At 40.6% G+C, this 27,866-nt stretch overlaps 1 protein-coding gene across 3 annotated transcripts in view; it reads right to left on the bottom strand.

Annotated features, from left to right (window-relative positions):
• sema5a (sema domain, seven thrombospondin repeats (type 1 and type 1-like), transmembrane domain (TM) and short cytoplasmic domain, (semaphorin) 5A) overlaps window positions 1–27,866 on the bottom strand; it is a 319,777-nt gene that overhangs the window by 8,924 nt on the left and 282,987 nt on the right. For 2 of the 3 annotated variants that reach the window (XM_088322448.1, XM_088322449.1), the window contains 5 exons: window positions 25,372–25,581; window positions 15,273–15,443; window positions 12,779–12,934; window positions 9,015–9,059; window positions 6,250–6,461 (listed from right to left, as the gene is read on the bottom strand). In XM_088322448.1, coding sequence (XP_088178574.1) covers window positions 6,250–6,461; window positions 9,015–9,059; window positions 12,779–12,934; window positions 15,273–15,443; window positions 25,372–25,581 — 794 coding nt within the window. Of the gene's footprint in view, window positions 1–1,967; window positions 2,306–6,249; window positions 6,462–9,014; window positions 9,060–12,778; window positions 12,935–15,272; window positions 15,444–25,371; window positions 25,582–27,866 lie in introns of all 3 variants that reach the window. The other variant, XR_015847651.1, reaches the window with a different exon arrangement.

Below are 27,866 nucleotides of genomic sequence, written 5' to 3'. Positions count from 1 at the left end.
AGTTTCCCTTCTTTCAGGAATAGAGCATGGCTTCTGCCGACCGGTAAGAAATCCTATTCATAATTCTTTTCTTTATCCTTTAACCGCTCACCACTTGTTGTGGAGACCCGGGTGCTAAATGACGTGTAAACGACCTGATTTTTTTATTTTTACACGTTCATGTTAGCATAATCTTTCGTACGGAGGATTACGCAAACGCACGATTAGCCTGGGTTAGCTTCATGTTTACGTTCGTTGTGAAAATTCAGGGTGTTGGAACGGATTAAAACGATTTTACATTACTTTTAATGGGAAAAAACGACTTTGGTGATCGTACAAATCGGTTTTCGTACAGAGAAATGGAACGGATTATGGTCGACAACTGGGGTTCCACTGTATATAGGAGAAAACGTCTATGTTGACAGGTATGGAATCTCGGTCACACCTCCTTGCAAATGAACCCTCCCCTTCCTCTGTACTACTTACACACCTTCGTTACAGCAACTTCCTCCATGTTAACAGCTTATAATAAATTCACATTTTATTTTGTTATAATATCATCTTGTTGATTTCATTACTATATTTTTGATGTTTAGTGCCTATTTATATGTGGTTTCAGTGATCAGGAAGTTGTGTTTGATAGCTATTTAGGGTTTACTTGAATGCTTTTAGGACAGGAACAGACCAATTCGTTTTGAATGATTTCATATCTGGAAAATGTGTTCATTTCACGAGCAATTCAGGCTACGATCGAATGAGGTACCACCAGTGTTCCCTCTAAGCTGCGCGTGTGCGCAATTGCGCACTGCTCGCATATTCTCGGCACACAAGAAAATCTAGCCAGCGCACAAAAATGAGGGCTCAAAATTACTTATTAAGAAGCGACTTAAGTCAACGTTACAGTGCATGAAGGTAAAAATACGCGGGTTCCCCTGACGTTGTGTCCTAAATGTGGTATTTTGAAATCGAACGAAGTTGAGTAAAGTTACTAGAGTATGTCGAGAACCGGCTTCGTCGGGTCGGCTCACTAAAAAGGGTCCTAAACGGCTCTTCAGGTTGTTTTTGCTTCTTTAATCCCAACATGACCAAATATTAAGTAAAATTATGCACAAAATGACTTAAAGGAAGGGGGAAATAGAACAAAAAAGAAAAAAATACCAAAATGAAAAAGTAGTGAAAAGCTGAGAAAAAAAAGAAACAAAAGGAAGAGAAAATAAGAAGGAAAAATTTAGAAAAAAGCCAGAAAAAAAGAAAAGGAATGTAGGAAAAAAGTAAATAGAGAACAAAAAGAAAAAAGTAACGGCTCGGAAAAAATAAACACAATGAGATTTTTTTAAAGGAATTTAAAAAAAGTAGAAAAAAAACACAGAAAAAAGAAGTAAAAGTTTGTGTTGCATTCAAATAATTTCCAATTATATCAAGTGAATCTTGTTGACAACATTGTGTTTCCACTAAAAAATTTGATTAAGTACAGTTCTGTATCTTGCAACCGACTAAATAAGCCCCCAAAAATGTTAATATTATGTGACGAAATATATCAGGAAATAAAAAGAAATGGATATCTTGTGAAAGAATTGTAAGAACCAACGACGTTTGTAGGCCGTACAACCTTTGCAATCGTACATGAGTCAATTCATTCAAAAGAGAAAAATAATTTTGCATTGCCGGAAACTCAGCAAATGTAACTTGATGTCAAGTTTTGGACATGTTTGATAATTTATCTTGCCACACTTGGGATTATGGTGGTTCACTGTTGTTTCAAGCGTTGCTCACCGACTTTGTGTGAACGCTCAGACCCGTGGAAAATTAGAGGGAATATTGGGTACCACTGCATTCGATTTTGCATGTACTGATTTCCTCAAATCGGGTTGGTAAAGTGAACGTTTGGCTTGTAGCTAGCATTAGCGATAAAGCGGAGGACACATCAAAAAGGACAAAACACGGGACAAACATGCAAATAGCGACATTCACAAAGAGGAGTTTCTCACGAGCTGTGCAGGGGGGGAGAGAGGGAGCGCGAGTCCTTCATGATGCTCTGGTGGAGATTGGAGAGTGAGGCAAGGGGGGAGGAGAACGTAGAGAATGGAATAATCCAACCTTGCACGCACAGTAAGTGTGAGGGGCCGGAACAGGAAGTTTCAGTTTTGGTCAGAGAGTTTGTTGTTGTAGGGAAAGGTAGAGGGGTTGTGAGCGGAAGGGGATGAGATGTTGTAGCGAGGTCGGGTTAGTAGAAAATCTCCAGGCCGCGCACAGAAACCCCCATGTTAGCAGAGACGGGATGGTGCATGGAGGCCTCGTCCAAGGGCAAGAGAACCGAAACGTCTGGCTGCAAGCACAGGGAAGGAAACAACAATAACACTTTGGCTCCATTCTTATTTACTGGTGGCAAAAATACACCATTAGGGACTCATGAAAACCAGTCAAGATGAGGCGTCTTCTGTCCGTGCGTGCTTCATAATTGAAGCCATTTTCAAAGACACGTCTGAAGAAAAATGCTCTTCGTACATTTTCCTCACTATAATTTTTCTACAAAGAAGATGAAGAGAGAGAATGACACTAATTGCATGACGGATGAAAGCTCCAGACACCTTCACGCCTTTGATGAAATTACACTTGGACAGGTCGGCACTGGGCAGAACGATCGTCCTAGCTAAGCCAATGTCTAGTAGGTTATTTTCACTTTGTAAAAAGATTATTATGTCCTGGTATATCCTTTTTTTCCAGACTTAATGGCATAATTGGACAATTTTGTCGAAAAGTGATGTCCAGTGAGGTCTGTGTCTGCTGAGGCACAGTCCGATTTACAAATATGTGAGAATACATCTTATTCATCATTTGATTAGTAGAGCAAGAAAGTAATATAAAAGCTATAATATAGAAAAAAACGTTTAATTGTCTTACTTGAACTGATAAATGACGCTCCTTTTGAATAAAATCATCCAAAAAATTAATAATCCTCCATTGACAAAAAATGATCGCTGACTTGCCTTTTGCATGCTAATACTATTAGTAATTCTATTTTTGGCGACTGAGGTGTCAAACCAGAATCCTTAGTCTCTCTATCGCCCTCTGCCATGAGGCAAAAGAATTGCGTGCCTCACTCTGCATCTCCTGATACTCATCGCAGTATAATGTTACATATTAAGTGTCTTAATAATCTTCATGTTATCCTGTCAAAATGCTACGATTTTGAAAAAGAAAATCCAAACATTGTCATGGTGAGCTAGAAATATCTTTAACACTGAATAAATACAACAATATAGTCAAGACTGAACCCTTGGTTAACGCAGGAATTACATTCCAAAATACCCTTGGATGGGGAAAATCTGTACCCCACTTTGATATACATTGAAACCAAAGAACAAAGCATTTTTACAAACCCAAGCATTCGTTTACTGTGTACTGTGTACTGTATCTGTACAGTCTTTACCAATGCCTACTCTTCTAAGGACGCACAAAACAGGGAGACTGTGAGCGGTACAGTCTGGGATTGCTGTATTTCTGATATTATGTTTCCATGATGACAGGTAAGGATGTGCCTCACCTGCCCCCCTTACTGCACATCACTGTAGACCTGACACCTCAGACGCATACCTGTATATCGACTTCAGTGTATTCCTCCGAAGCGGTTTAGTAATTCATGACTTTTGAAGACAACTTTGCTCAAACAAATCGTCACATCTGAAACCGAAACAGGATTTCCGATCCCAAGCTAGCCGTACTGAACTAATTGGGGATCTGTCTCGCTAACGCGTATTATACAGAGTATACTGAGTATATAGTGGTACAACCCTGAGATATTACTCAAGTTGTCACAAGGGTAGCTCTCTGAGACGCAGCGTGATTGCTCCCCGACGGCCCCCCAGGCACATGAATATCTTATGAGAAAGCAGAAGCTCGACTCCGACATGGAACAAAGCGACACGGTTAGACGCCAGAGCACATGAAAGGAAATGCACGCAACACTCGTCAATCTGTTACGAGGCTTTTGGCACTCTGCAGGTGGTAGAGTCAGTAAAGAGTAAGGGTGGGCGGATAGATCCGCCTAGCAATATTATCGACACTAAACGAGAACTTGGATGGGATGGAAGCTACTGTCCCAAGATCGATACTGTCTTCCCGTTCCAACTGCCACTACGTTGTTAGTCTGTCATAAAATTATACATACATTATGACTTTCGAACTCGATCCAGTTGTGGTTGGACTTAACTTACACTATTGATCCATCCATCCATCCATTATCTGGACCGCTTATTATCAGTAGGGTTGCAGGGGTTCGGGAGCCCATCCCAGCTTTCTTCTTGGACACCCTGAACTGGTTTCCAGACACTCGCAGGGCACCCAGAGACAGACAACTCATTCACACCTAGGGACAATTTGGGCTGGCCAATTAACCTGATATGCATGTTTTTGGGGAGGAAACTGGAGTGCCCGGAGGAAACCCACAAGGGCACCGGGAGAACATGCAAACCCCGGGAGGCTGCAGTAGCTGGACGTGAACCCTGAGCTTTCGCACCGTGGGGCTGCGCGCTAATCAATCACTGTACTGGATTTTTCAAAACTGTGAGAGAACCCTGATTATAAGATGTACCTTCAAGAACACCCCTTTGTGCATTATTTTTTAATATTTAAGCATTTATAGGCCAAATCTATAATTTGCCTTTTTTAATTCAAAGACAAGGAGTGGAGCCACTTCCATTGGTCATGATTGACTGCATTCCTTTATTAGCAAAAAAGGGCAAATGTAGTCATGGAAAAGAAAGGACATGTCCAGGGATTTATTCGTGCTATTCATCTTCCATCCATCCATTTTCTGCACCGCATATCTTCACTAGGGTTGCGGGGGCCATTTATCTTATTTAATGAAAATTATTTGCGAAATTCTATGCTCAGACTAGGGAAGTATTCCAAGCACATTTTTGCCATCGGCCAAATAGTAATTATGGACTCCTTCAGATGGTCATTACTGTAATTCTAAGACAAACACATCACATTTTCAGATTAACATCAATTTGAAATTAAAGTTATTAAAAACAGAAGGCTGCAAGGACACACAGGGTTCAACTTTTTTAATTTAAGAAGGAATATTTATATATCCTTGTATTTATTTGGATTGGATCAATAGAAAAAAAAACAGTATCGCCCATTGCTTGAGTCATATTTGTCAATCAAGAGTATTTTTCTGGAGTAAACTGACCGTAATGGCTTTCACTGTGGGGTTTTTGTCAGTCAAGAGTATTTTTCCACATTATACCGACCCTGATGACCCCCTACTGTGCCGTAATTGTTTTTCTGGACTAATGCAACCTTGATGACCTTCTCAGTGTCATATTTGTCAGTCAAGAGTATTTTTGGGGGGAGTAAACTGACCTTAATGTCCTTCACTGTGTCGTTTTTGTCAGTCAAGAGTATTTTTCCAGATTATACCCACCGTGATTGCCCCCTACCATGCTGTATTTGTTTTTTTCGAGTAAAGCAGCCTTGATGACCTCCACAGTGTCGTATTTGACAGTCAAGAGTATTTTTGGGGGAGTAAACCGACCTTAATGTCCTTCACTGTGTCGTTTTTGTCAGTCAAGAGTATTTTTCCGGATTATACCAACCGTGATGGCACCCCTACCGTGCCATGATTGTTTTTCTGGTGTAATACAACCTTGATAACTTTCACAGAGTCATATTTGTCACTCAGGAGTATTTTTTGGGGGGGGGGGGGGGGGGGGGGTAAACTGCCCTTAATGTCCTTCACCATGTCTTTTTTTGTCAGTCAAGAGTAATTTTCCAGATTATACCGACCATGATGGCCCCCTACCACGCCGTATTTGTTTTTCTGGAGTAAAGCAAGCTTAATGACCTCTACGGTGTAGTATTTGACAGTCAAGAGTATTTTTCTGGAGTAAACTAACTTGGTTGACCTTCACAGTGTCATATTTACTAGTCGAGAGTATTTTTCTGGAGTAAACTGACCTTAACGGCCTTCACTGTGTTGTTGTTGTCAGTCAAGAGTATTTTTCTTGAGTAAACTGACCTTGATGACCTTCACAATGTCGTATTTTTCAGTCAAGTGTATTCTTCTGGAGTAAACCAACCTTCATGGCCTCTACCGTGTCGTAATTGTCAGTCAAGAGTATTTTACTGGAGTAAACCAACATTGATGGCCTTCACAGTGTCATATTTGACAGTCAAGAGTATTTTTTTTGGAGTAAACTGAGCTTAATGCCGTCTGACGTTTCGTATTTGTCAGTAAATAGTATTTTGCCGGAGTATCCTGACCTTGATGGCTTCCACTGTGTCGTATCTGTCCAGTTTGTTGATGTGGTTGGTGATGCTGGTGTTGAGTGGCGCGGCGGAGATAGGGTGGATGACGGTAGCGTCGTGTGCCTGCTGCTGGTAGTGTTGGCAGTACGAGTACACCAACAGAGTAAGCAGACAGCCCAAGATGGAGCTGCTGAGCCCCACTGCGATCATGTGGAACAGGTTGAAGTCTGGACACAAAAAAATTCATTGCAAATACAGTGAGACCTATAAGCGTACCCCGAAACACAAGAATTTCAGTGTTAAGTTTAAACTTTAGTAGACCCTCAAAAAAAGGCGAGAAAACATCAATAGATTTTTGCAAGGTGGACCAGGAGAGGTGCTTTGAGATAAGAAAAAGCCCAAAAGCCCTCTTTCGTGCCCTTCCTTTTTATTAAATCGTCAAGGTTGCAAAAAAACAGGTCAGCCCTAAAGGGTGAGAGTATCAAAAAACAGCAACATGATTGGTTGATAGTGACAATGATGCAAAATAACGAAATACAGTTCGTCAAAATCAGGAACTGGCATCCTGTGAAGTCTCTTTTGTACCGATGGTAGTAAAAATAAATCAAAAGAGAAGAGTTTGGCCCAATTTTATCTTTGCTTTCTTCCAATGATCAGCCAAGTAACGTGGAGAACATACAAACTCCGCACAGGTAGGCTGGTAGCTGGATTTGAACCCACACAGGAGGTTCCCAAGACCTTAGAACTGTGCCGTGCACGCGCTAACCACTGCGCCGCCGTGCTGCCCAAGAGGAGAGAAGTTTCTTTTGAAATGAAAGTGGAATAAGAAAGCTTGACGCGGTTGAGAAAATGGTTGCAACGCTTTTTTTCGGCCACTTTTTACCACAGAGGAGGACCTCTTGAACCGGGTCTTTCAAAAGTAAGTTAAACTCAACTTTATCTTTATAGAGCATATTGTTTTATTAGATGTTTTATTTTTTAGTACAAAACAATACAGGTTACTTATACAAGCCTTAAACATACAAAATATAGCACTGAAGCAACTTACGAACAAATTCAACCTACGAAAGATCGTCCGGAACCTGAGTAGGGCAGCATCTGTATAACATTTTATTTTTATACACTTTTTCTGATTTCAATTATTATTTTTTCAATTATTATTAAAAAAACTTATCAAATGGTTTTTATTTTTTACATGTTAAAAAGAAAAAAAGAAAAGATATTTGCACTTGCAAATGATATTTTCAAATGTGTATCAGTTTAAGGAATAATTTGTCCAGTATGTTGCTGTTCTTTGATGGACACACCCTTCAAGGCGGATCTGCGCTTGTAACCTAGGTGATTTAATAAATAGAAAAGGGGCTCAGAGGAAAGCATTTAGAACAGGTTGGAATTTCTTATCTTATGGTCTGGTCCTTTCTTCGCCTTGCAAGTTCCAGATCCACTGATGTCTTATTTCTTAATTTTGAGGGTCCATCAAAATATAAACTTATCAAAGAGTTTTCATTTTTACCTGTTAAAATGAGAAAACCCAGATATTTGCACTTGCAAATGTATCAGTTTAAGGAATATTTTATACGGTATGTTTCTGTTTTTTGATGTCCACACTCTTTAGGGCGGACCTGCTCTTGTAACCTAACTGATTTATTAACTACATGGCCATTCATAACCTTGCCCCACCCTACCTTGCCGACCTTGCCGCGCCATCCCGCATCCTCGGATCATCTTCCTCCCTCCATCTCACTATACCCGCCTCAGCTCCACGGAGAGCAGAGCTTTCAGCCACTCTGCCCCCCAGCTCTGGAACTCATTGCAGCCTGACCCTGTCCTCTTTCAAATCCAGACTCAAAACTCACCCCTTCAAACTTGCCTATTCTTGACCATATGCCTCACACTCTACCCCTTTTAACTATAATGTGTTTTATTAGCTTGTTTTACTTTTGTTTTACTCTTCGTTAATTGTTGTGTCCTACTCATATGTACAGCGACCTTGGAATTCCCAAAAGGCGCTTCGAAATACAAAGTATTATTATTATCATTATTAAAGTGCTCAGTTTTTAGAACAGATATGGAATTTGACATGAGAGTTTCTGTACAGTCCTCTCCTGTTCTCCTTGCAAGTTCAGAATTCACTCACGTGTTTGCTTATTTTGAGTGTCTTCTAAACTGTAAAGTTAGATGTAACAAAGAAACAATTATCAGCTTCAAGAAAAGGATGTAACCCCTTATTTGCTGTGGTTGATCATAAATATTTATTCAGAATTTCTTTAGTTATAATAATTTAAGAGCATAGCCCATTTTTGGCTCACATTTTAATATCTTTGTTTTGGTCAGTGACTTTCTCAAGGGTATTCACGAAAAATATGTTTAAATACGTTAAAGCTCATGTCGGTGACAGCGCCAATTCGCATTTCCCGTCGTCTACCAGATGCCAGTTTTGTACCGAGAGCGTGTCTGTGCTTCTTGTGAACTGGGAGCACTTTCATCTGCATTCCTGCAGCTGTTGCTCAAGTAAACACGCTTAAAAGAGATTTTATTGATCCCCTCAAACTGTAACAGCGTAGCCACGGTATATTTTACCCGGGATTTCTGCACCTGAATTTTAAGCTGCAGTACATCACCGGAGGCCGTGTGTGTAAAAGTGGCGAGATATGATCAGATCAGCATTTTCTTCAATTCTTTTTTTTTTTTTACAGTGCAATTTATATTCAGATATTAAGCAGAATTGCAAATGAAGTTGCTCTCTCACACGCCCCCAACTAAAAGAGCTTTTTTCTTACCTCCGCATCTTCTCTCGTCCTGACTGGAGCGTGCAATGGAGACTTCTGGGAGGGGGGGAAATAAACACAGAAAAAGGTATCAGAATTAGGCTCGGAAGCGTTGCAAACGCGCCCCTGCCCGCATGACAAATTGCACCTCCTTTGGCGAGTGGGCGAGATGAAAGCTGCTTTCGATGTGATAAAGATTAGCCGAGAAAATCGGCGAGCTGTAATCATGGCCGTGGTGGCACCTGCAGTGCTTTATGGAAAGTAGACGTCCTCATTAAAGAAAAAGTGCGAGGCGTTTCCTGAACACGACCTTAATTGACAAGCCTTCCCGTTTAAGGCGATTGATGGTCATTTCGGAGAAATTAATACTGAATTTTGTTTGCTCTTATGATTTATGGAAGCGCTAGTTGTGTAGTTTCTCTCAACCAGTGTTTCTGAACAAACCGGTGCACCATTGATTATTTATGGTCTAAATATTCCTTTTATACTATATTCTATTCTTTTACTTTTTTATGTCTATAGAGCTCAATAAGTGTGTGGTTTTACAATTTCGGAAACGCCTTCAGGGTCAGGAGAGTAGGTTTCCCAAGCCAAAGGAACTTTGTCTCTACAGCCTGGAGGCCACTGGTGGGATCCCTATCTGTTATCAAACAGGTGCACAACTCCTTTCGGCTAACCCATACAACCCAAGGGCAAGAGCATAAGCTTCCCAAGCCAAAGGAACTTTGTCTCTACAATTTGGAGGCCGCTGGTAATTTTCTCAAGACTATTTTCAAACAATGAACTGCTGTGATGTATCATTTATGATACTCGCAGGCCTTCTAATGACCAACACTATACACTGCATTTATCCCTGTCTACACCAATCAGATTCATTTCTTGTGTTTGTATAAACCAATCAGATGTGTAGTTTCCTTCTTGTGTTTTATAATAAATGAGCTTCCTGAAAAAGGAAGTGCGTGTTCTTCCCTGATCCGACTCTGGAAGCACGCACCTCCAACGGAAGAGGCTATCAAAAAGTTTCCGACACAAGAGTGTGATCTTTTCTTCTTTCTACTAAGAAGTTTTAGCATTGAAAATTATAAAGGATAGCAAAAGACTAAAAACAACTACTCATAAGCAAAAATATACTGCATGGTCTCTAATATAAACATGCATTTAAAAATCGCTAACTTTCTTGTCATTGGCAAAAAGGCAATAAAACGCACCAGATCACAATAAAATGAGATGTGGTGCCTCTCAAACACAGTCAGGACAGTGCCAAATGAACAAGGAAAAAGAGATCAGGTGACGGGGGGAGCATGAGGACATAGCACGGCCATGCGTCTTTTGGTGTCTACACCTTTTTTATGCCCCCTTGTGTTCATTCTGTTTAATGTGTGTATAAGCTGATCCAAATTCCAGCAATCTATTTTATAGTTCTAAATCAGGATATTTAAATACTGTTTCGCTCTGGGGCCAGATCTAGAGTTTCTGTCCTGAGGTGGGCAGGATGTGAGGACCCAGTACGCTACTGTCCTCCAGATGTCGCCAATCACTCTACCACCAAGCTATAAATTATAATTATAACCTTATCCTCCTTGTTTTATAACCTTATCTTCTCTATTCCTTATCTTCTTGGTTTCTTTACCTCACTGTGAATGTGTGAAACTGGAGTGTCATGCCCAATTTCGTTGTCACAATGTGTTAACCCATTTTGTAACAATGACAATAAAGGTATATTCTATTCTATTTTATTCTATTCTATTCTATTTGAGGACTCAACCTACAGCACCAGTTTTCGAACTGTACTTCTAATGTGGATATCCTGTCTGTTGCTGCTGCCCGGCACCTACCAGAACCAACCATAGACTTCCTGTAGCTTTCCAGCCGTGAGTTTTATTCGGACTGTAATTTTGTTGTTGTTGATATTTCTCTTCCTCTCCTCCCTTATGCAGAGCACATTTTGCTCATCCTCGTTGCTCCCAATTAACTGTCAAAAACTCTGGTTGTGTGTCCTGCGTTTGGGTCCAGCCTACAAAACGTAACACCGCCTCAGTAACATATCCTCTATATCATCATGGATGACATTGGATCACATTTACTTCCATTCAACGGGGAAAAACATTTCATGTTTGCCGTTGAATGTGTTAACTGCGTTATTTTAGCAGTTGATGAATTTTACACCTGAACCAACTCACTATGCTATGCAAACTCAACACTGCCCTTTAGCGCCCTGAGAGAGCATTAGGTTTGTATTTATTTAAAAAATCATAACTTTTGACTTACCTCTTTTTTGACATACTCGGAAATTTATGGCAGGCCAGATAATATCATCTAACGGGCCAGATCTGGCCTGTGGACTAAATACACCATTTACACCATTATCACTATTAGCCATTTATGTTGCCGATGGACTTTGACACACTTAAGGGGAGATGCAAAATCCATTCATGTCTTCTCTCCTTATTTTGAGTGTCTACTAAACTATACATTTACCAAATTCAAACAAAATTGAATTAATTTGAATTATTTACCACAGTGTTTTAAAGAGAAAGATTTCTATGGAATCAGATTTCTTTTTAATTTATCCAATTAAAACACGTCTTTCAATTTGATTTTAGTGTGGTAAACACGGACTTTTTTTTAACGTGTAACATTCTCGTTTAAATACTTGCATATAAGCCTACATTGCCTATAAGTCAACCCCCTAGAACTGTGTATTTAAACAATGATAATTATTTAAACGTGTAAATAAACTAAAATTATTATGCATTAAGTTATTGTTACACCCTTCAGGGCGGATGTGCTCTTTGTAAGAGATTTATTAAAAATAATGGGTAAGGCTTTTAGAACAGGTTGGAATTTCTTATCAGAGTTTTCGGTCCTCTCCCTATTTTCCTTGCAACTTCAAAATCCATTGATGTCTTCTCTCCTTATTTTGAGTGTCTACTAAACTATACACTTATCAAATTCCAACAAAATTGATTTAAGATGAATTATTTACCACTCAGGGGAGGGCTTTTAGCAACACGGCAGCGCAGTGGTTAGTGTGTGTGCGGCACAGTTCTCAGGTCGTGAGATCGGACCTCCTGTGTGGAGTTTGCATGTTCTCCCCTTGCTTGCGTGGGTTTCCTCCCACATTCCAAAAACATGCATATCAGGTTGATTGGCCGGTCCAAATTGTCCCTGGGAGTGAATGAGCGAATGAGTTGTCTGTCTCTGTGTGACCTGCGATTGGCTGGCAACCAGTTGAGGGTGTCCCCTGCCCACTGCCCGAAGATAGATGGGATGGGCTCCAGCACCCCCGCGACCCTACTTATGATAAGCCGTGCAGAAAATGAGATGATATATACATACATACATACATATATATATATATATATATATATATATATATATATATATATATATATATATATATATATATATATATATATATATATATATATATATATGTAGTCATCAATGGCCGCAAAGGAGTTAATCTTGCTTTAATGATCCCACAACGGGAGAAATCAATGCTGATGCGTGTTTCCTGTTATTTTCTGCCAATATCAAGATGGCTGCCTAAGCAAAAATCCATATCATTGACTCAGGAAAAACAGAGTGCCTATTTTTTACTTTGACAAAAGTGCCATTCCTTTTTTTTTTGTTTTCACAGAAATCGCATGCCTCGGCTTATCTCGTCCACCTTTTACATGGTAAAAATGCCCAAAGCGAGTTCAATAATGCATGCTATCATTACATAATTTAAAAGAGCGCTGTCCTTGATGGTCGAGTGTGAGAAACGGCACCTGGTAGAAGATTGGAGTCGGGAGAGCAGGGTCTGCTCTCGCTGTTGTTTCCGGAGCACTGATTTCCGGTCGGGAACAACACGTCGCAATGGCGGACGCGAAATTGGGCCCCTCTGGAGTCGCACAGGGACCACTGGGACCAGCTCGACCAGCTCTCTGCAAAAAATGATAGAAAATCCCACAGCGGTGAGTTAGATGTCCGTACAGCTCCCTAAGTTTGTGTATTAGTCATGCAGGGTCTGCAGGTATTGCACAAAACCAAGCCTGAATGTTTATTCAGTGTTTCCCATAGAATTCTGTAAGACCCTTCTCAGTGGACAGTCTAGGGTGGTATGGGGTGCATATGCTCCCCTGGAAGAAAACTGTACATTTTAAATTCAAACGCATGAATCTATGGCACTTTTAGCGCAAAATCGAGAAACTAGATCTACAGCACCAGTTCTCAACTGATCTGACTTGATGACCCATCATTCCATCCAAATGATATGTTGCGACCCAAACAAGAAAAATGATCCACTTCTCAAATGTATCCAATAAAAGGATGGTGCAGTTTAAAGCAGAGATTCAAAAAAGGATATACCGTAAATTCCGGACTATAGAGCGCACCTGATCATAAGCCGCACCCACTACATTTCGGGAGGATAACCGATTTTGTACATACACAAGCCGCACCTGTATATTAGCCGCATGCGCCCACATTGAAAAAATGCAACACAAACACAAATTTAACCCATACCCGACACAGTCTAAAAATCACAGCCGGCAAAATGAACAGAAAATGATACCGGTACTTAAGGTTTGATGCAGACTTGCAGATTCCGGGTGCCCGTTGAAAGTAATCCAAGGAAAAAAGTGTATATTTCCAAAGGTAAGGGTGGGAAAAATATATATCCACTATTGTCGGCCGCGTCCACAAACACGTCTCACCTTTACTCCACTTCCCGTCAGCCAGCGGTTGCCCCGCCCTTTCTTTCTCATTTGGTCGTACGAAACATATCAGAAAAAGTTCCTAATATAAATACATTACAAAAATATACAGTTGCAAATACATATTATACATGGTTACACATATTTACAAAGAAAGACGGTACACCGAGAGTTTTCAAAGCTTTAATAATAGTATTATAACTTTCATCCCAAACCGTGCCTGTGAAGGGTAACAAAACGCTACTAGCAACAAGCTCGCGGCACAGTAAACGGCTCTGTTAAAAAAACATACCTTACTAGTAGTATTCACGGTAAACCGTCCTCATCTTCCTCATTATAACTGACGTCATCAAAGTCGTCATCCTTCAGTATGGGAAAGAGACCTTGTCATATAGACGTCGTCCAACGCTCACTTATTCAAAAACACGCTAGCAACACGCTCTCAAAGTAAAGTTTACGTGCAGTAGCTCTGTTTCCTTCTTTATCGGACTGCTCGATTGCGTTTAGCTTGAAAGTTGCATCATGTGCCTTTTCTTTAGCAATTTGCATGATGAGGATATGTCTACGCTAATTTAATTCGTGCACAAGCTAAGAAGTTGCAGTCTTCCTCGGCGCATATATTCCACCGGTCTAAATCTTACCTTTTGTACTCGAGCGCCGCTGGCGGCTGTTGGAAGAATTACATAAATTGGCCGCATCACTGAATAAGCCGCAGGGTTGAAAGTTTGGGAAAAAAGTAGCGGCTTATAGTCTGGAATTTACGGTATGTTATATGTCGAAGTTTCCTTGGGCGAGACACTGAATCCCCAATGCCCCCAATAAGCAGGTCGGCGCCTTGCATGGCTGCATGGCCGCTATTGGTGTGTGAGTGTGTGTGTGAATGGGTAAGTGTGAAGCACATTGTAAAGCGCTTTGAGAGGTCTTCAGTGACTTGAAAAGCGCTATAAAAATGCAGACCATTTAAATTGCCTCTATTTCATGCGGTGATTCTTGGTTTGTTAGTTTCAATTGTGTTTTTTGGTCGACTTGGCCTTAAATTTGATATTAAAAGGCATTGAAGAAGTCTTAAAACGCCTTGAATTTAGCTTTGAGCTGTAAGAACCCTGGTTCCACTGTGGTTGCAATACACCAATGGACAAGGTTGGGTAGGGTTACTTTAACTTGATTACTTTCAATTACTTTTGGATTACTCCAATACCAAATATGCTAAGAAAAGACAAAATAAACTAAAGATGAAAAAAATGACTAAATTTTGTGCAGGCTTGGGGAGTAACGGAATACATGGAACGGCAAAAATGATGTTGGCAAGCTGTTTGGATTTATTTTCATTTTGTTTCTGTCGCATTTTATGTTAGTTTTGCCGGAGATCAAAGAGATCAAAGCCAGGAGAGAAAGCTTACCACGTGTTGTGAGTCATAATTTTTTTCATATTTACTTTCTTTTGTCTTTTATTAGCATATTTGGTATTGGAGTAATCCAAAAGTAATTGAAAGTAATCCAGTTAAAGTAACCCTACCCAACCCTGCCTCTGGAGTTAAAGGAAGGAAATACATTTTTATGATTATACCTGGGCAGGCTTGAGTGTTGCAGAGCGCCTCTTCGGTGTGCAGACCGAGGCAGATGTCACCTCCGTACGCAGGCGAGGGGTTACTGCAAGTTCGAGTCCTCATGTAATGTCCTCCTCCGCATGTCACGGAGCACTTGGACCACGAAGACCAGCAGGACCAGCTTCCGTCCACTAAGGTTGGAAAGTGTGGACATATGAGAAAAGCAGTCTTTTAATGATCTCAGAATGCAGTTCACATTTCTATCTGCTGCGTGGGTTTTACAATCAAGTTCAATAAAGGTGCGTTTGTGTGAATGTGAGGATTTTTCACGTACTGTGTATGCGCCCTGCTATTGACTGCTGAGCTCAATGGGGAAATGCTATAGCTAACCTCTGAACTTATAAAACCGACCGAAAATCGATTAGGAATCAGGCTTTCTCTTCCTGACAAATGCCTCACTTCTAATAGGTGTTCATTGTCAAGTCCATTTTGAAATGTACATGCTAGAAACTTACTTCCCAAGGTTGTTTTGCCTATTTATCCTGACATTCTTTTGTATCATTTTTAGGTCTTAATTACGTGTTTATCTTGTTTATATTGTGTAAATTAGAACCTTATCCTCTTTGTTCCCTTATCTTCTTGGTTTTCTTTTATCCTCACTGTTAAATGCGAAACTGGAGTGCCACGTCCAATTTCCTTGTCACACTTGCACTTGTATCTTGAAGTACTCGTGTAACGAGCATCTTTTCGTGATATGAAATAATCTATAACTAGTTGATCCGTTCCTCATCTCCCAAAAGCATCCAAGTTATAAATAGCCACAAAACACAAGGTCCTGATCATGAAAAACACCTTCATATAATAAAACATAAAAACAGTATTAAGATAATAATATTAACAGAATAAAATGCAAGTTTATTATGAGCAGTTACCATGCAGGAAATCTCCGTAACTGATGTGTAAGTGTGGTGCGGGTGAAGGAGCACGAAAGACTGTTGCGTAAGAACTTACTGTACACTCTATACCTTATCCTCCTTGTTTTATAACCTTATCTTCTCTGTTCCTTTATCTTCTTGGCTTTTTACCTCACTGTGAATGTGTGAACCTGGAGTGTCATGCCCAATTTCGTTGTCACAATATGTTAACCCATTTTGTAACAATGACAATAAAGGTATATTCTATTGTATTGTATTGTATTGTATTGTATTGTATTGTATTCTATTCTATTTATGCTGGATTTCCATGTCTAATCTTGTTGCAAACAATGTTCACTATGATGTTATCAATGACAATAAGTACTATTCTGTCATGATTACCGATGTGAATCACCTGTGCCCGCTCATTTGGCGCCAACCGCTGCTCGCTCTGATTGGTTCCCTGTCCTTATTTATACCCAGTACTGTCAAACCCTTGTTGTCAGTCCGTCTGCGAACCTCTGTTTATACAAGGCAAGCCTTTTTCGAACTTGACTCCGACCTGTCCCGTTTTTGTTCCCGTTTGTCTCCGGCTACGACATGAATTGATCCCGACCACGTCTGCTCTCCCGTCCCGGCTGAACACCCATTTTTGATCCCAACTACGTCTACTCTTCAGTCCTGGCTTACAACTCGTTTACGACCCCAACTACGCTTTGCTAAACCAGACTTGGCTACCTAACAGTTTTTCCGTCCCTGACACCGCCATCGCTCGCTACGGAAGATCCAGTTCCGTGTTCGGATCACAGTTCGAGGGCGAGAGCGACTTGCTACCCGCGTCCAGCGAACACCAGATCGTGGGCGCAGCGCTTCCTCTTTCTTTCAAAAAAACTTGTGGTGAACGTTACGCAACTGGGTCCTGTTTCCGTTCTGGTCCTGACACTATTCTATTCTATTCTATTTCTGTTCTATTATTCTTGTATGACAGTAAAGGTTTAACTTATCTTTCCCTTTGTAAAAAATTGTGGTTTTGGGTTCATCACCGCTTAGTTGTGTCTTATTAGCGCCTTTTAGTGTGCTGAAAACCTTAAAAACTCAAATTAAAAATAAACAATATTGGTTTGAATAATGAACAAAAAAAATATCATAAAAATGTCAATTTTTATATCATGTGTAGGTTAAGTTTTAATTATATATTTGAGATAACATGGAGGGAGCTGACAAGATGGTCCGCCATATCTATCTATCTATCTATCTATCTATCTATCTATCTATCTATCTATCTATCTATCTATCTATCTATCTATCTATCTATCTATCTATCTATCTATCTATCTATCTATCTATCTATCTATCTATCTATCTATCTATCTATCTATCTATCTATCTATCTATCTATCTATCTATCTATCTATCTATCTATCTATCTATCTATCTATCTATCTATCTATCTATCTATCCTAGCGATAGTATCTCTCTCTCTCTCTCTCTCTCTCTCTCTCTCTCTCTCTCTCTCTCTCTCTCTCTCTCTCTCTCTCTCTATCTATCTATCTATCTATCTACCTACATATCTATCTATCTATATATGTACATGCGTGTGTGTGTATAAAATTGAAATATGTGTTTAAAGGTGTATTGAGGGGTACCCTTAGCAGCAAGATGGCGGACAAGCTTGTCAGCTCCCTCTAGGTGAGCTCCACGTTATGTCAAATAAAAATACAAATACATATATAAAGTTAAAAAAAAAGTTAAAAATAAAGCGTAGAGTTAAAGCTTAAATGAAACTGTAAAGAATATTCAAAGGTGTAAACAACACTTTAAGAGTCAAATCTCAGGTTCAGTTCCAATTATAGATTTAGTCTAAAACAACTTTTTTGTAGCTGACTCTTACATACCTTCTACATTCCTCCCCACACACATTTTTTGTTTATTTTTCATTACCTAAAATAACCATGATAGTTTCACCTTGATTTCAGTGCCCTGAAAACAAATCAATCCTTCACAATAAATTAGGATTCAGGGCACGAATGGAATTTTGGTTTGAACAAACCAAAACAATCAGACAGGAGCTGCCAGATCGTATTTCTCGGGAACACAAACTCATGTCCGATTCATGCTGCAATTTAGATCGCGCTGCGGTAAGCTTTTTCAGAAGACAAAGGCGATGTGAAAAATTGCGGTTGTCTCGAGTGTGCGCCGGTGTATCTTTTGACATGACAGAAATTGTGCGTCCTCCAGCTGTTCCAATGCATCACTTTCTACTTTGTTTAATTGAGATAAACGAGCCGTCGCCATTTATGTTGCGGTTCTCCTGTACCACCTTTAGTTGATATTTTACTCATTAGCGCTGTAAAGAACTTTTTTATGGAACTATAACAGTTTCATTATGCATATATTTTAAGATTCTTAAATATAGGGTGTCTTGGGTCCAATTGTGGGACTATTAAGAGCGTTCTACAACATAGATTAAGAAAAAAAAAGACAAAAATGGGCTCATTGTGTTAGTGTCTTGTACACCTCCTTCCACCAGAGGGCGCCAACCAGGTTTGGACCTGGTAATAGGTGTGTCCAATCAACGCACATGTGTCCACAATTATCCTGACAGTTTATAATGACATTTTGGACAGCATACATCGTTCAGTCATCCTCATGTCCACTGTTATTGCTACATGAGTTTTGCCTCTTTTTTGTCAGTGGTTTAGCCCAATTGTTTGCTACTTTGTACATTTTTATTTCTACTGCCATGTCAGATTTGTTTTCTTTTGTATCTCGTTTGGACATTTTGTCAGTAGTTTAGTGCCCACTTGTTAGTTTGTTACTTCGTCCCTTGCGTTTTCCATTTTTATGTCTGTCTTTGTTTCTGGTTAATTTTTTGGGGTTTTTGTGACCTTACTTTGTTCCTGGTTTTGTTGATAAATACTATCCTTATTTGAAGAACTCCTGTTTCAGTTCTTGCTTGCCCCCAAGTGGGCCCTTGATAAGGCGGATGTGTGTTTAACACGTTAGGCCTATAATCCAGGCGTCTAGGGTTCATATCGAGCTACTAGTCAACCCGTGTGGAGTTTGCATGTTCTCCCTGTGCCTGCGCGGGTTTCCTTCGGCACTCTGGTTTTCTCCCACATTACAAAATTATGCATGGAAGGTGAGAAACAGTTCCAAATTGTCTCTAGGTATGAATGAGCGTGTGAATGGTTGTATGTATCAACAATTTTGCTGTCTCAGTCGGATGCAGAGATTATCATTCATGCGTTTGTTACCCCCCCGTCTCGATTACTGCAATGCACTACTCTCCGGTCTCCCGAAATCCAAAATCAAGAGCCTGCAGCTAGTACAAAATGCTGCAGCGAGGCTTTTAACTAAGACAAGAAAGTTTGATAACATTACCCCGATTTTAGCTAACCTGCATTGGCTCCCGGTAAGATTAAGATGTGATTTGAAGGTTCTGTTGGTAGGAGGGAGCACCCTCATATTTTTCAGATATAATCCCCCCTATGTTCCGGTCCGGAGCCTTCGCTCTGAAAATGCTGGTCTACTAGTGATCCCAAGAGCCAAAAGGAGATCCGCAGGTTCGAAAACACACTTCTATTCTATAGCATATGAATAACCTATATTTTATGTTGACAATATCTGTGTATTATTTGCCCTCATGTAGGTTTTAGATCAGGGGATTGTGTCATAATAGTCTGTAGTTTGCAATAGTCTTTGATCAGTGCAGCCCTTTGAGACTCTTTGTAATTAAGGGCTATACTGTCATGTCCTGCATGGTCGCCATGACACCCAGCTGGTCCCGCCCCTTGACACCGGCTGACACAGATTGACTTAATTGCGTGTGGGATTCTTAAGGGCTCGTTTTGGGACTGCCCGTTGCCATACCATTGTTTTGTTTGACTCGAGGAAAAACCTGTTCATGCCTGTTTGTTCTGAGTTACTGCCTTTCTTTCTTGAAGACCTGTTCGTGCCCGTTCGTTCTGAGTGATTGCCTGTAACCCTGTTTTTGTTTTGTCTTTAGTCCTTGCGTGTTGGACAACTTTTATTTTCTAAATTAAAGTAACGGATCGTACACGCAAATGAGTTCACACTTCCTGCCTCCTGGTCCGTTCCCTGACATATACAAATAAACGTGACTTGACTTGACTATAGTTTCAGGCAGTACTTTAGCATAGTGTTTGTTGTTCCTCAGGTCTTATGGGGCTTAATTTACCTAATAACAATGATGATGTAACATAAGAACGTGTCAGAGCATTGTTATTTTAATGTTTTGTAAACAGAATCTCCTTCTAAACAATATACAATAATCTTTGGTCGAGAGAAATTGCCTTTTCAGAAGCATCTGGAAATTGCATTTAAAGGTTGGCAGCTTAGAGCCAGTAATTGAAGTTGCGGTTGCTTTTTTTGTTTATCTCTGTGTAATTTCTCTATCTCAAAGTGACGCACCAGTCGATTTCTGGTCCTCCATGACAAATCGTCTCATCCTGGCTCGAGTTGTGAGAAAAAACACAGATTCATTTGTTTCTAAACCAGACGGACGGTCGTCACGACACCTGTTTTCCTCCTTCAAAAGAGTCCGATTAAAGAATTGGATCAGTAGTCGCGGGATCACAGCTGGCCCCTCGCTACGTTTGCTGGGGTGCCCAAAAATCCTAATTTTCTTTCAGAGGGATGATTACAAGACACAAGTATTTGTCGCTGTTCCAAACTGGGATTGTGCATTAGCATTAAAAGTTTCCCTGGCCCATAGACTGAATAACAGGCTGTAAAAACAGCATCGATGGCTGTTGTGAGGTGGGCCCCAAAGAAAGGAACATTGAACCTCGAACATTACATTTCCATTTAGAAAGAAAAGGATCTTTTTACCGTGTGTTGAAAATGCATTGTCTCACAGGTTTTCACATTGGAACAGGAAGCTGCCAGCGGCATAATTTATCCGCTATGTAATTATATTGCGGAGTGCCTCAGGGATGGCCTCTTTCATTCTTTGGTGTAAATTGGAGTTTTTATCACAGCTTCTGATTTCTTTTGTGATTCCAGAGGATTTGCAAGTCATTTGGCGCCACGTTTTCTATCCCTTACTCAAGGGGAACAAAAAAAGAAATGTGGGGAAGAGTGTGTGTTCGTCTGTAGGGGACAGCAAATGAGGGGAAGTAATTGCTTCCAATGGAGACACAGAATTTACAGTTCCATGTAAAAGTATGCTCGTTTCCTTCTAATGACTTTGTTCCGAACAGGAAAACAATTAGGACACTGGGGGGTTGAAAATAGCCCACATGCTCCTGTTTCTTTTTGGAACGCCACTGACGGCACAAAACGTTCAGGCCATGTGCTATCAAGTCCCTTGTATAATTGGAATAGGTGGATGTTAAATTTAAAGTTTATTAGACACTCAAAAAAAAGGAAAGAAGATGGATTTTTAACTTGCAAAGAGATCAGTGGAGAGAGCCTAAACCATTGATAAGAGATTCCAACCTGTTCTAAAAGCCCTACCCTGAGCCCTCTCTCTTAACTCCTAGGTTACAAAAGCATTTCCGCCCTAAGAGTTTTGAAATTAATAGAGACAATAGAAACAACAAACAACAACGCGTACCTATAGTCAAAACAACAAACTGGCATCCCTTTGAGTGTATGAAATATTAAAAACAGAATAAACTTGTCATCTGTGCTTTGGAAATCAAGCTGTTATGCTACTGTAGTGACTAACTGTGGCAACTTGACATTGACATTGATGTCTCCCTTTCGTCAAAGGTCCAAAATACCTCAATAGATTAAGAGTTGGAGATTGTTTATTAGAAAGTAAAATCTTCTGATTACTTCTGATTTGAAAACAAGTAAAAATCTCATAGTATATTCCCAAACTTCAACAAGTTCAAGTTACACATGAGTGACAGGCTGGGTAGCAAAAACTCGCTTATGCGACAGTAATCACTGGAGTTCCATAATGAGTCCATCCAAGGCCAAGGATTTTAATTTTTTTTCTAATTGCTTCAACCTGCATAGTCAGCACAGCAGCGCAGTGGTTAGCGCATGTGCGACATAGTTCTGAGGTCATGAGATCGAACCTTCCTGTGCGGAGTTTGCATGTTCTCCCAGTGCTTGCGTTGGTTTCCTCCGGGCACTCCGGTTTCCCCCCACATTCCAAAAACATGCATGTCAGGTAATTGGCCGTTCCAAATTGTCCCTAGGTGTGAATGAGCGAGTGAGTTGTCTGTCTCTCTGCGCCCTGCGATTGGCTGGCAACCAGTTCAGGGTGTCCCCTGCCCGCTGCCCGAAGATAGCTGGGATGGGCTCCAGCACCCCCGCGACCCTACTGAGGATAAGCGGTGCAGATAATGGATGGGCTTCAACCCATAACTTTTGGAGTTACCATTGGTGCGATCAAACCCTCTGGGACAATTTTGACACTAATCGCGAATGGTCGTTTCGTATCGGAAGAATTTGCGAAGCCCTGACTTGACATTCGACAATAAGGAGTCCTCCATATCGCGTTGTAACGATCCCATCGTGAATGCTCGTATTGTGACCGCATTTTGACATCAGCTCCCAAATTTTGGTCCAAAAAGGGTGATTTAGCTAAAACCAACTTATTTGTGTCTAGTATGTAACATGATTTAGAAGTACCGTATTTACTGCAATACGAGGCGCACCAGATTAACACGCGTGCACTCAAAATATAGTCTTTTGTGCTATATCTTCATATATAAGGCGAATGGAATTAAAACCGCGGTAAGAATTACTGTCTTTATCCTTGCATAAACATTGCACCTTTTATATACTTACGAAATATATGAGTGCAATGATTGATTGCAAAAATATTTATGCTGTCATGATTACTAATCTGAATCACATGTTTCTGCTCATTTGGCGCCAACTGCTGCGGGCTCTGATTGGCTCCCTGTCCCTATTTAAATCCAGTCCTGTCATTCCCCTTAGGGCAGTCCGTCTGCGGACCTCTGTTTATACAAGGCAAGCCTTTTTCGACCCTGACACCCGCCTGTCCCGTTTTTGCTCCCCTTTGTCTCCGGCTACGACCTGTTTTGATCCCGACCACGTCTGCCCTCCTGTCCCGGCTTACGACCCATTTTTGATCCCGACTACGTCTGCTCTCCCGTCCTAGCTTACGACTCGTTTCTGACCCCGACCACATTTTGGCTCTCCCCGTCCCGGCTACCGACCTGTTTTTCCGTCCCTGACACCGCCCTCGCTCGCTACGGAAGATCCACTTCCGTATTCGGATCACAATCCGAGTGCGAGAGGGACTTGCTTCCTGCGTCTAGCGAGCACCGGATCGCGGGTGCTGCCCTTCCTCTCTCTATCTCAATAAACTTGTGAGAAACGTTACGCGATTGGGTCCTGTTTCAGTTCTGGTCCTGACAGTATGCAACAGGAATTAAACCCAGGTCCATGCAGTGAGAGGTACTCAAGCATTACCATAAGAACATCATTATACCAATAATATATGAAAATACATTAGATTTGATTATTATTTGATTATATTATTATCTCATAATTTTTTACAGTGCCAGAAAATAATGTTAGATACCAGAAGAAACGTTAACTCGTCCTGAGAGATATGAATACATGCAAGAAATGAACCGGACTTTAAGTACAACATTGTTTTCTCTCTATGCTTTAACAATCATTTCTGGCACCGGGTAAAAATTGTGTGAAAATGAGATAAAATATAATGCCTTTTCACATGTCATGTGTACCACTGGTGGTGTAGTGGTTAATTGTCTTCCTGTTGCATCCTATGTTTTCCAATTTTAGTTAGCCACGATTTTCGATTGATCAATCATTGCACAAATACGATAGTACAGTGGAACCTCAGTTTTCGAACGCCTCTCAGTTCGGACAAATCGGTGTTCGACCAAAAATTTCGAGAAATTCTTGCTTCGCTGTTCGGTCAAAAAATCGGAGTTCCAACGCCAGTACGCTAGGGTGCGATGCTGAGCGGCGTACGGGTGTTTTAGAAAAAAAACAACAAGTTGTTCGTCCAACTATTGCCTTTAGGAAAGACATAATAGCTAAATATGAAAGAGGTGTACGAATTTCCGATCTTCCTAGTGAATACAGCATGGCTAAATCTACTATCAGAACGATAGTAAAGAATAAGGAGGCTGTGAAATCGAGTGATGCGGCTAAGGAAGTTAGCGCTATAAGCAAGCAACTGCCGCAAGTTTTGGAAGAGGTTGAAAAACTTTTGATGATTTTTCTCTCCCCACCGTCCACCACAAAGGTAAGAAATCCTATTCATAATCCTTTTTTTATTTTTACATGTTCATGTTAGCGTAATGTTTCGTACGGAAGATTACGCTAGCGCGAACGTATGATTAGCCTGGGTTAGCTTCATGTTTATGTTCATTGTAAACATCCAGGGTGTTGGAACGGATTAAAATGATTTTACATTACTTTTAATGGGAAAAACGATTTTCCGTGATCGACCAAATCGGTTTTCGAACAGGGTTCTGGAACGGATTATGGTCGAGAACCGAGGTTCCACTGTATAGCGTAAAAATTTCCGTCCAATTTAAGGATTTCAGGTGTGCCATATAGTCTGCAAAATACAGTACTTTTATTGGTAAGAAAAAGGTCCGATACTTAGCCGATACTAGATCCCATAGCTCAATGCCCAAAATCAATGGCACTGGTAGATGCTCTTTTCAGAAAATGGCTGGTGCCAGAGTTAGGCACATGGTCCGAGATTATTTTCGTGATATTTTCCTGGTTGGAGAACAGTCAGAAAGGGGTGTGATGGGTACATTTAGGATGTTTCTGTTTTAATATTGGACACATTTTAAGCTACCCTGATTTGTTATTTGGACTATTATTCCTCAATGTTGTTGGTTATTTTGACTATTATACAGTGTGTACATTATTGTTTCTATTGGCTAATAATGTTGCTGATCTTTGATACCCACACCCTTTAGCGTAGATATGTTATTTGTTATCTAGGAAATGTAACTAAAGGGTCAAGGAGGATACTCAGAACTACTTGTAATTTTTTTATCTTGAGTTTTGTACTCTCAAGTTTTCCTTGCGAGTTGCAATTTCATTGATGTCACTCTTTGTTTTGAGTGTGAATGATGATATCAAACACAAGTATTAATGTGTTGCCACCCGTACCACAGTTTTGACCTGGTTTCACAGAGTCCAAATGAAAGTCTACTTAGTTACCACAGTCAAAATAGAACCTTCTATGTTCACCCCTTACCTGGACATGGTGTAGTGTTGCACTCCTGATACTCCTGAGCGGCCCCTGAACAGGTCTGACCCCCATATTTGGGCTCCGGGTTATTGCAAGTCCGCTTCCTGCTACGGATGCCGCGGCTGCAGTCCCTGCTGCACTGGGTCCAGGAAGTCCACGTGGACCAGCCGCCGTTTACAGAGCGTCCAGAGATTTTCCCCAAATGAAGAACTTCCCCTGGAGAAAAGACAAAATAGTTCAACTACTTTATTTTGTGTACCCTAGGTGCACCGGATTATTAGGCGGACCCCCAAAACTGTATATAAGGCGAACTGGACTATAAGGTACATTGAATTAAAACTCCAGTAAAGTCTAGGGTTGCACAAAAATACAAAACCTTGGTCAAGGGACCAAATTGTTTTGGGGCCATGAGAATATTGTCAGACAAGGTTGGGGACCAATAAATGCAGTATTGTATCGCCGTCACAAAGTCTTTTCAAAGTGAAAACAATTGAATGAAGAAAAAGGCATTATGGTAAGATATTTGGTCGCCCAGAACTGAGTAAGAGGAAAGGCATAGTGGGAGGTAATCCAGCCGTCCTGAAAGATATTAAAGATGTTTATTTAGTTGCAGTGTTCAAAATGTTTGTCAATTATATTGCTTGAGCTAAGAAAAACTGAAACTAAATTTTATACTGATTTGTAATTCCTTTTTGTTTTATCGATTCATGAACATTTCTGGTACCATGACTAACAATTGTGTGATAATGAGACAAGACCTAATGCCTTTCCATCTGTCCCTTGGGGTCAAGAGGATAGAAAAGGTGCTTACTCCCCGCCACTATCCAGATTCAATTCCTGTTGCATCCAATGTTACACAATTAGTCTTTATTGACTGAACAAGAATTGAACAAATATGGTCGAGCGTTTCCAATTTTGTCCAATATTAGGTGCATTTGATTATTGGCACACGTTGAAATTTCTGTTTTTTGGGTAGGCCTTCGAGTCTGGAAAATACAGTATTTTGAAACAGCGTAAGTAGGACAGACAACAATGTGGTGTCCTTGCACATCTCATTTTGATTGGTTGGTTGGTTGTGATTGGACCAGGTCAATTGGACAGATGATTGGTCGGTTGGTTGGTTGGTGTTGATTGGACCAGGTCAATTGGACAGATGATTGGTTGCTTGGTTGGTTGTGATTGGTCCAGGTTGATTGGACAGATGATTGGTTGGTTGGTTGGTTGGTTGGTTGTGATTGGAAAAATATATCCAGTCAGTAAAGTGCGGCATCTCATGTTCATCAAACAACATCGGTCTTCATCATTGAGGCCCTTGTTTGAAATCAATCACGGAACGCGAAAGTGGATTTTTTTTAATCTATTCTAATTACTGCCGGCATAAATTTGCATTGCGGAAATGTTGCTGCCAGTGAGAACTAGGGGGAAAAAATGATCTGTTCTCTGTGAATGAAAAGCCATCTGTTTGAGTGAATGATAATCACCTGCAATTCATGTCCAAGCCATTGTTGGATGAGTCATTCCTTCAAATTAGCCGCGTTCTACTTTCACAGAGAAATGCTTTCCGAGCTTTTGCTCAATCTTTTCCATCATTACATCGCATTTTCTTCAAGGCCTTTTCATTTTCGCGCTTTTCCTTTCGGTCAGTTTTTTAAACCCTCAGGGGGGACGGACTGTTTGCTTCTTCATAAATACGACCGACCTTGGCAGCTTACGGCCTCTTCACCTCACAAGCTAGGGAGCGCACCGTAGGGGCCCACCGAGGCGTGCACTCTATCGATCCCGATCGGGCAGTGGATACACGATACTCTTCGTCCGGACTTCTTTGAGGTGAGCGTATCGAACTGCCACTAGCGACGATGAGGTTGGAGAGCATCATCGTGTTTCGTTTCGTTTAATGAAAGCATTTGCATAACTGCAAGCTCTGCTGACTGGCATAGACAAATGCAAATTTGTACTTCAGAAGTGCAGTATAAAATGTTTCGCTGTAACGAAGAGAACAGTTGCAGGGAAAGTATGGTTTGCAAGCCCGGTGTGGCTCTTTTCATGAGAACATCTGGCTCGGAGATAAAAGTCACTTATTTAACGTTTAGTCATTTAATATTAAGCGTTCAGGCAGTGCCCAGGGCGTGCATCTTTTACGTCGGGCGTACAACTTACATAATGTCTCCGCCCGGGTGGCCGATAACTTTTTCAAAAATTTTGGTTCTTTTGCCTATTTGCATACTAGGCAGCCAATCAGAAGCCTGCATCGAATAATATCCGGACTTTCCAGAGCCTAATAAGGTCTTGCATTTGCATATCATTTTCCAAAGTAGATACACAGAGAACACAAGAAAAATGGAGAAGTGGTTAGGAATTAGGCCAAAACCTCAGCCCCAGAAGAAATATTCAAAAGAAGCTAACAAAATGTATGACGCTACAAAACATTAACGTACATTAAAAGCATCGTGGAAAGTTCACGTGGCTTGTAGCTGACAACCCAACGAAAACATTGCATGAAT

Source organism: Urocampus carinirostris, chromosome 18, assembly GCF_059441175.1.
Source record: "Urocampus carinirostris isolate Australia breed hairy pipefish chromosome 18, RoL_Ucar_1.0, whole genome shotgun sequence".
NCBI classification, from domain to species: domain Eukaryota; kingdom Metazoa; phylum Chordata; class Actinopteri; order Syngnathiformes; family Syngnathidae; genus Urocampus; species Urocampus carinirostris.
The sequence above is the reverse complement of the archived record's forward strand: the minus strand, read 5'-3'. Positions and strand labels throughout refer to the sequence as shown.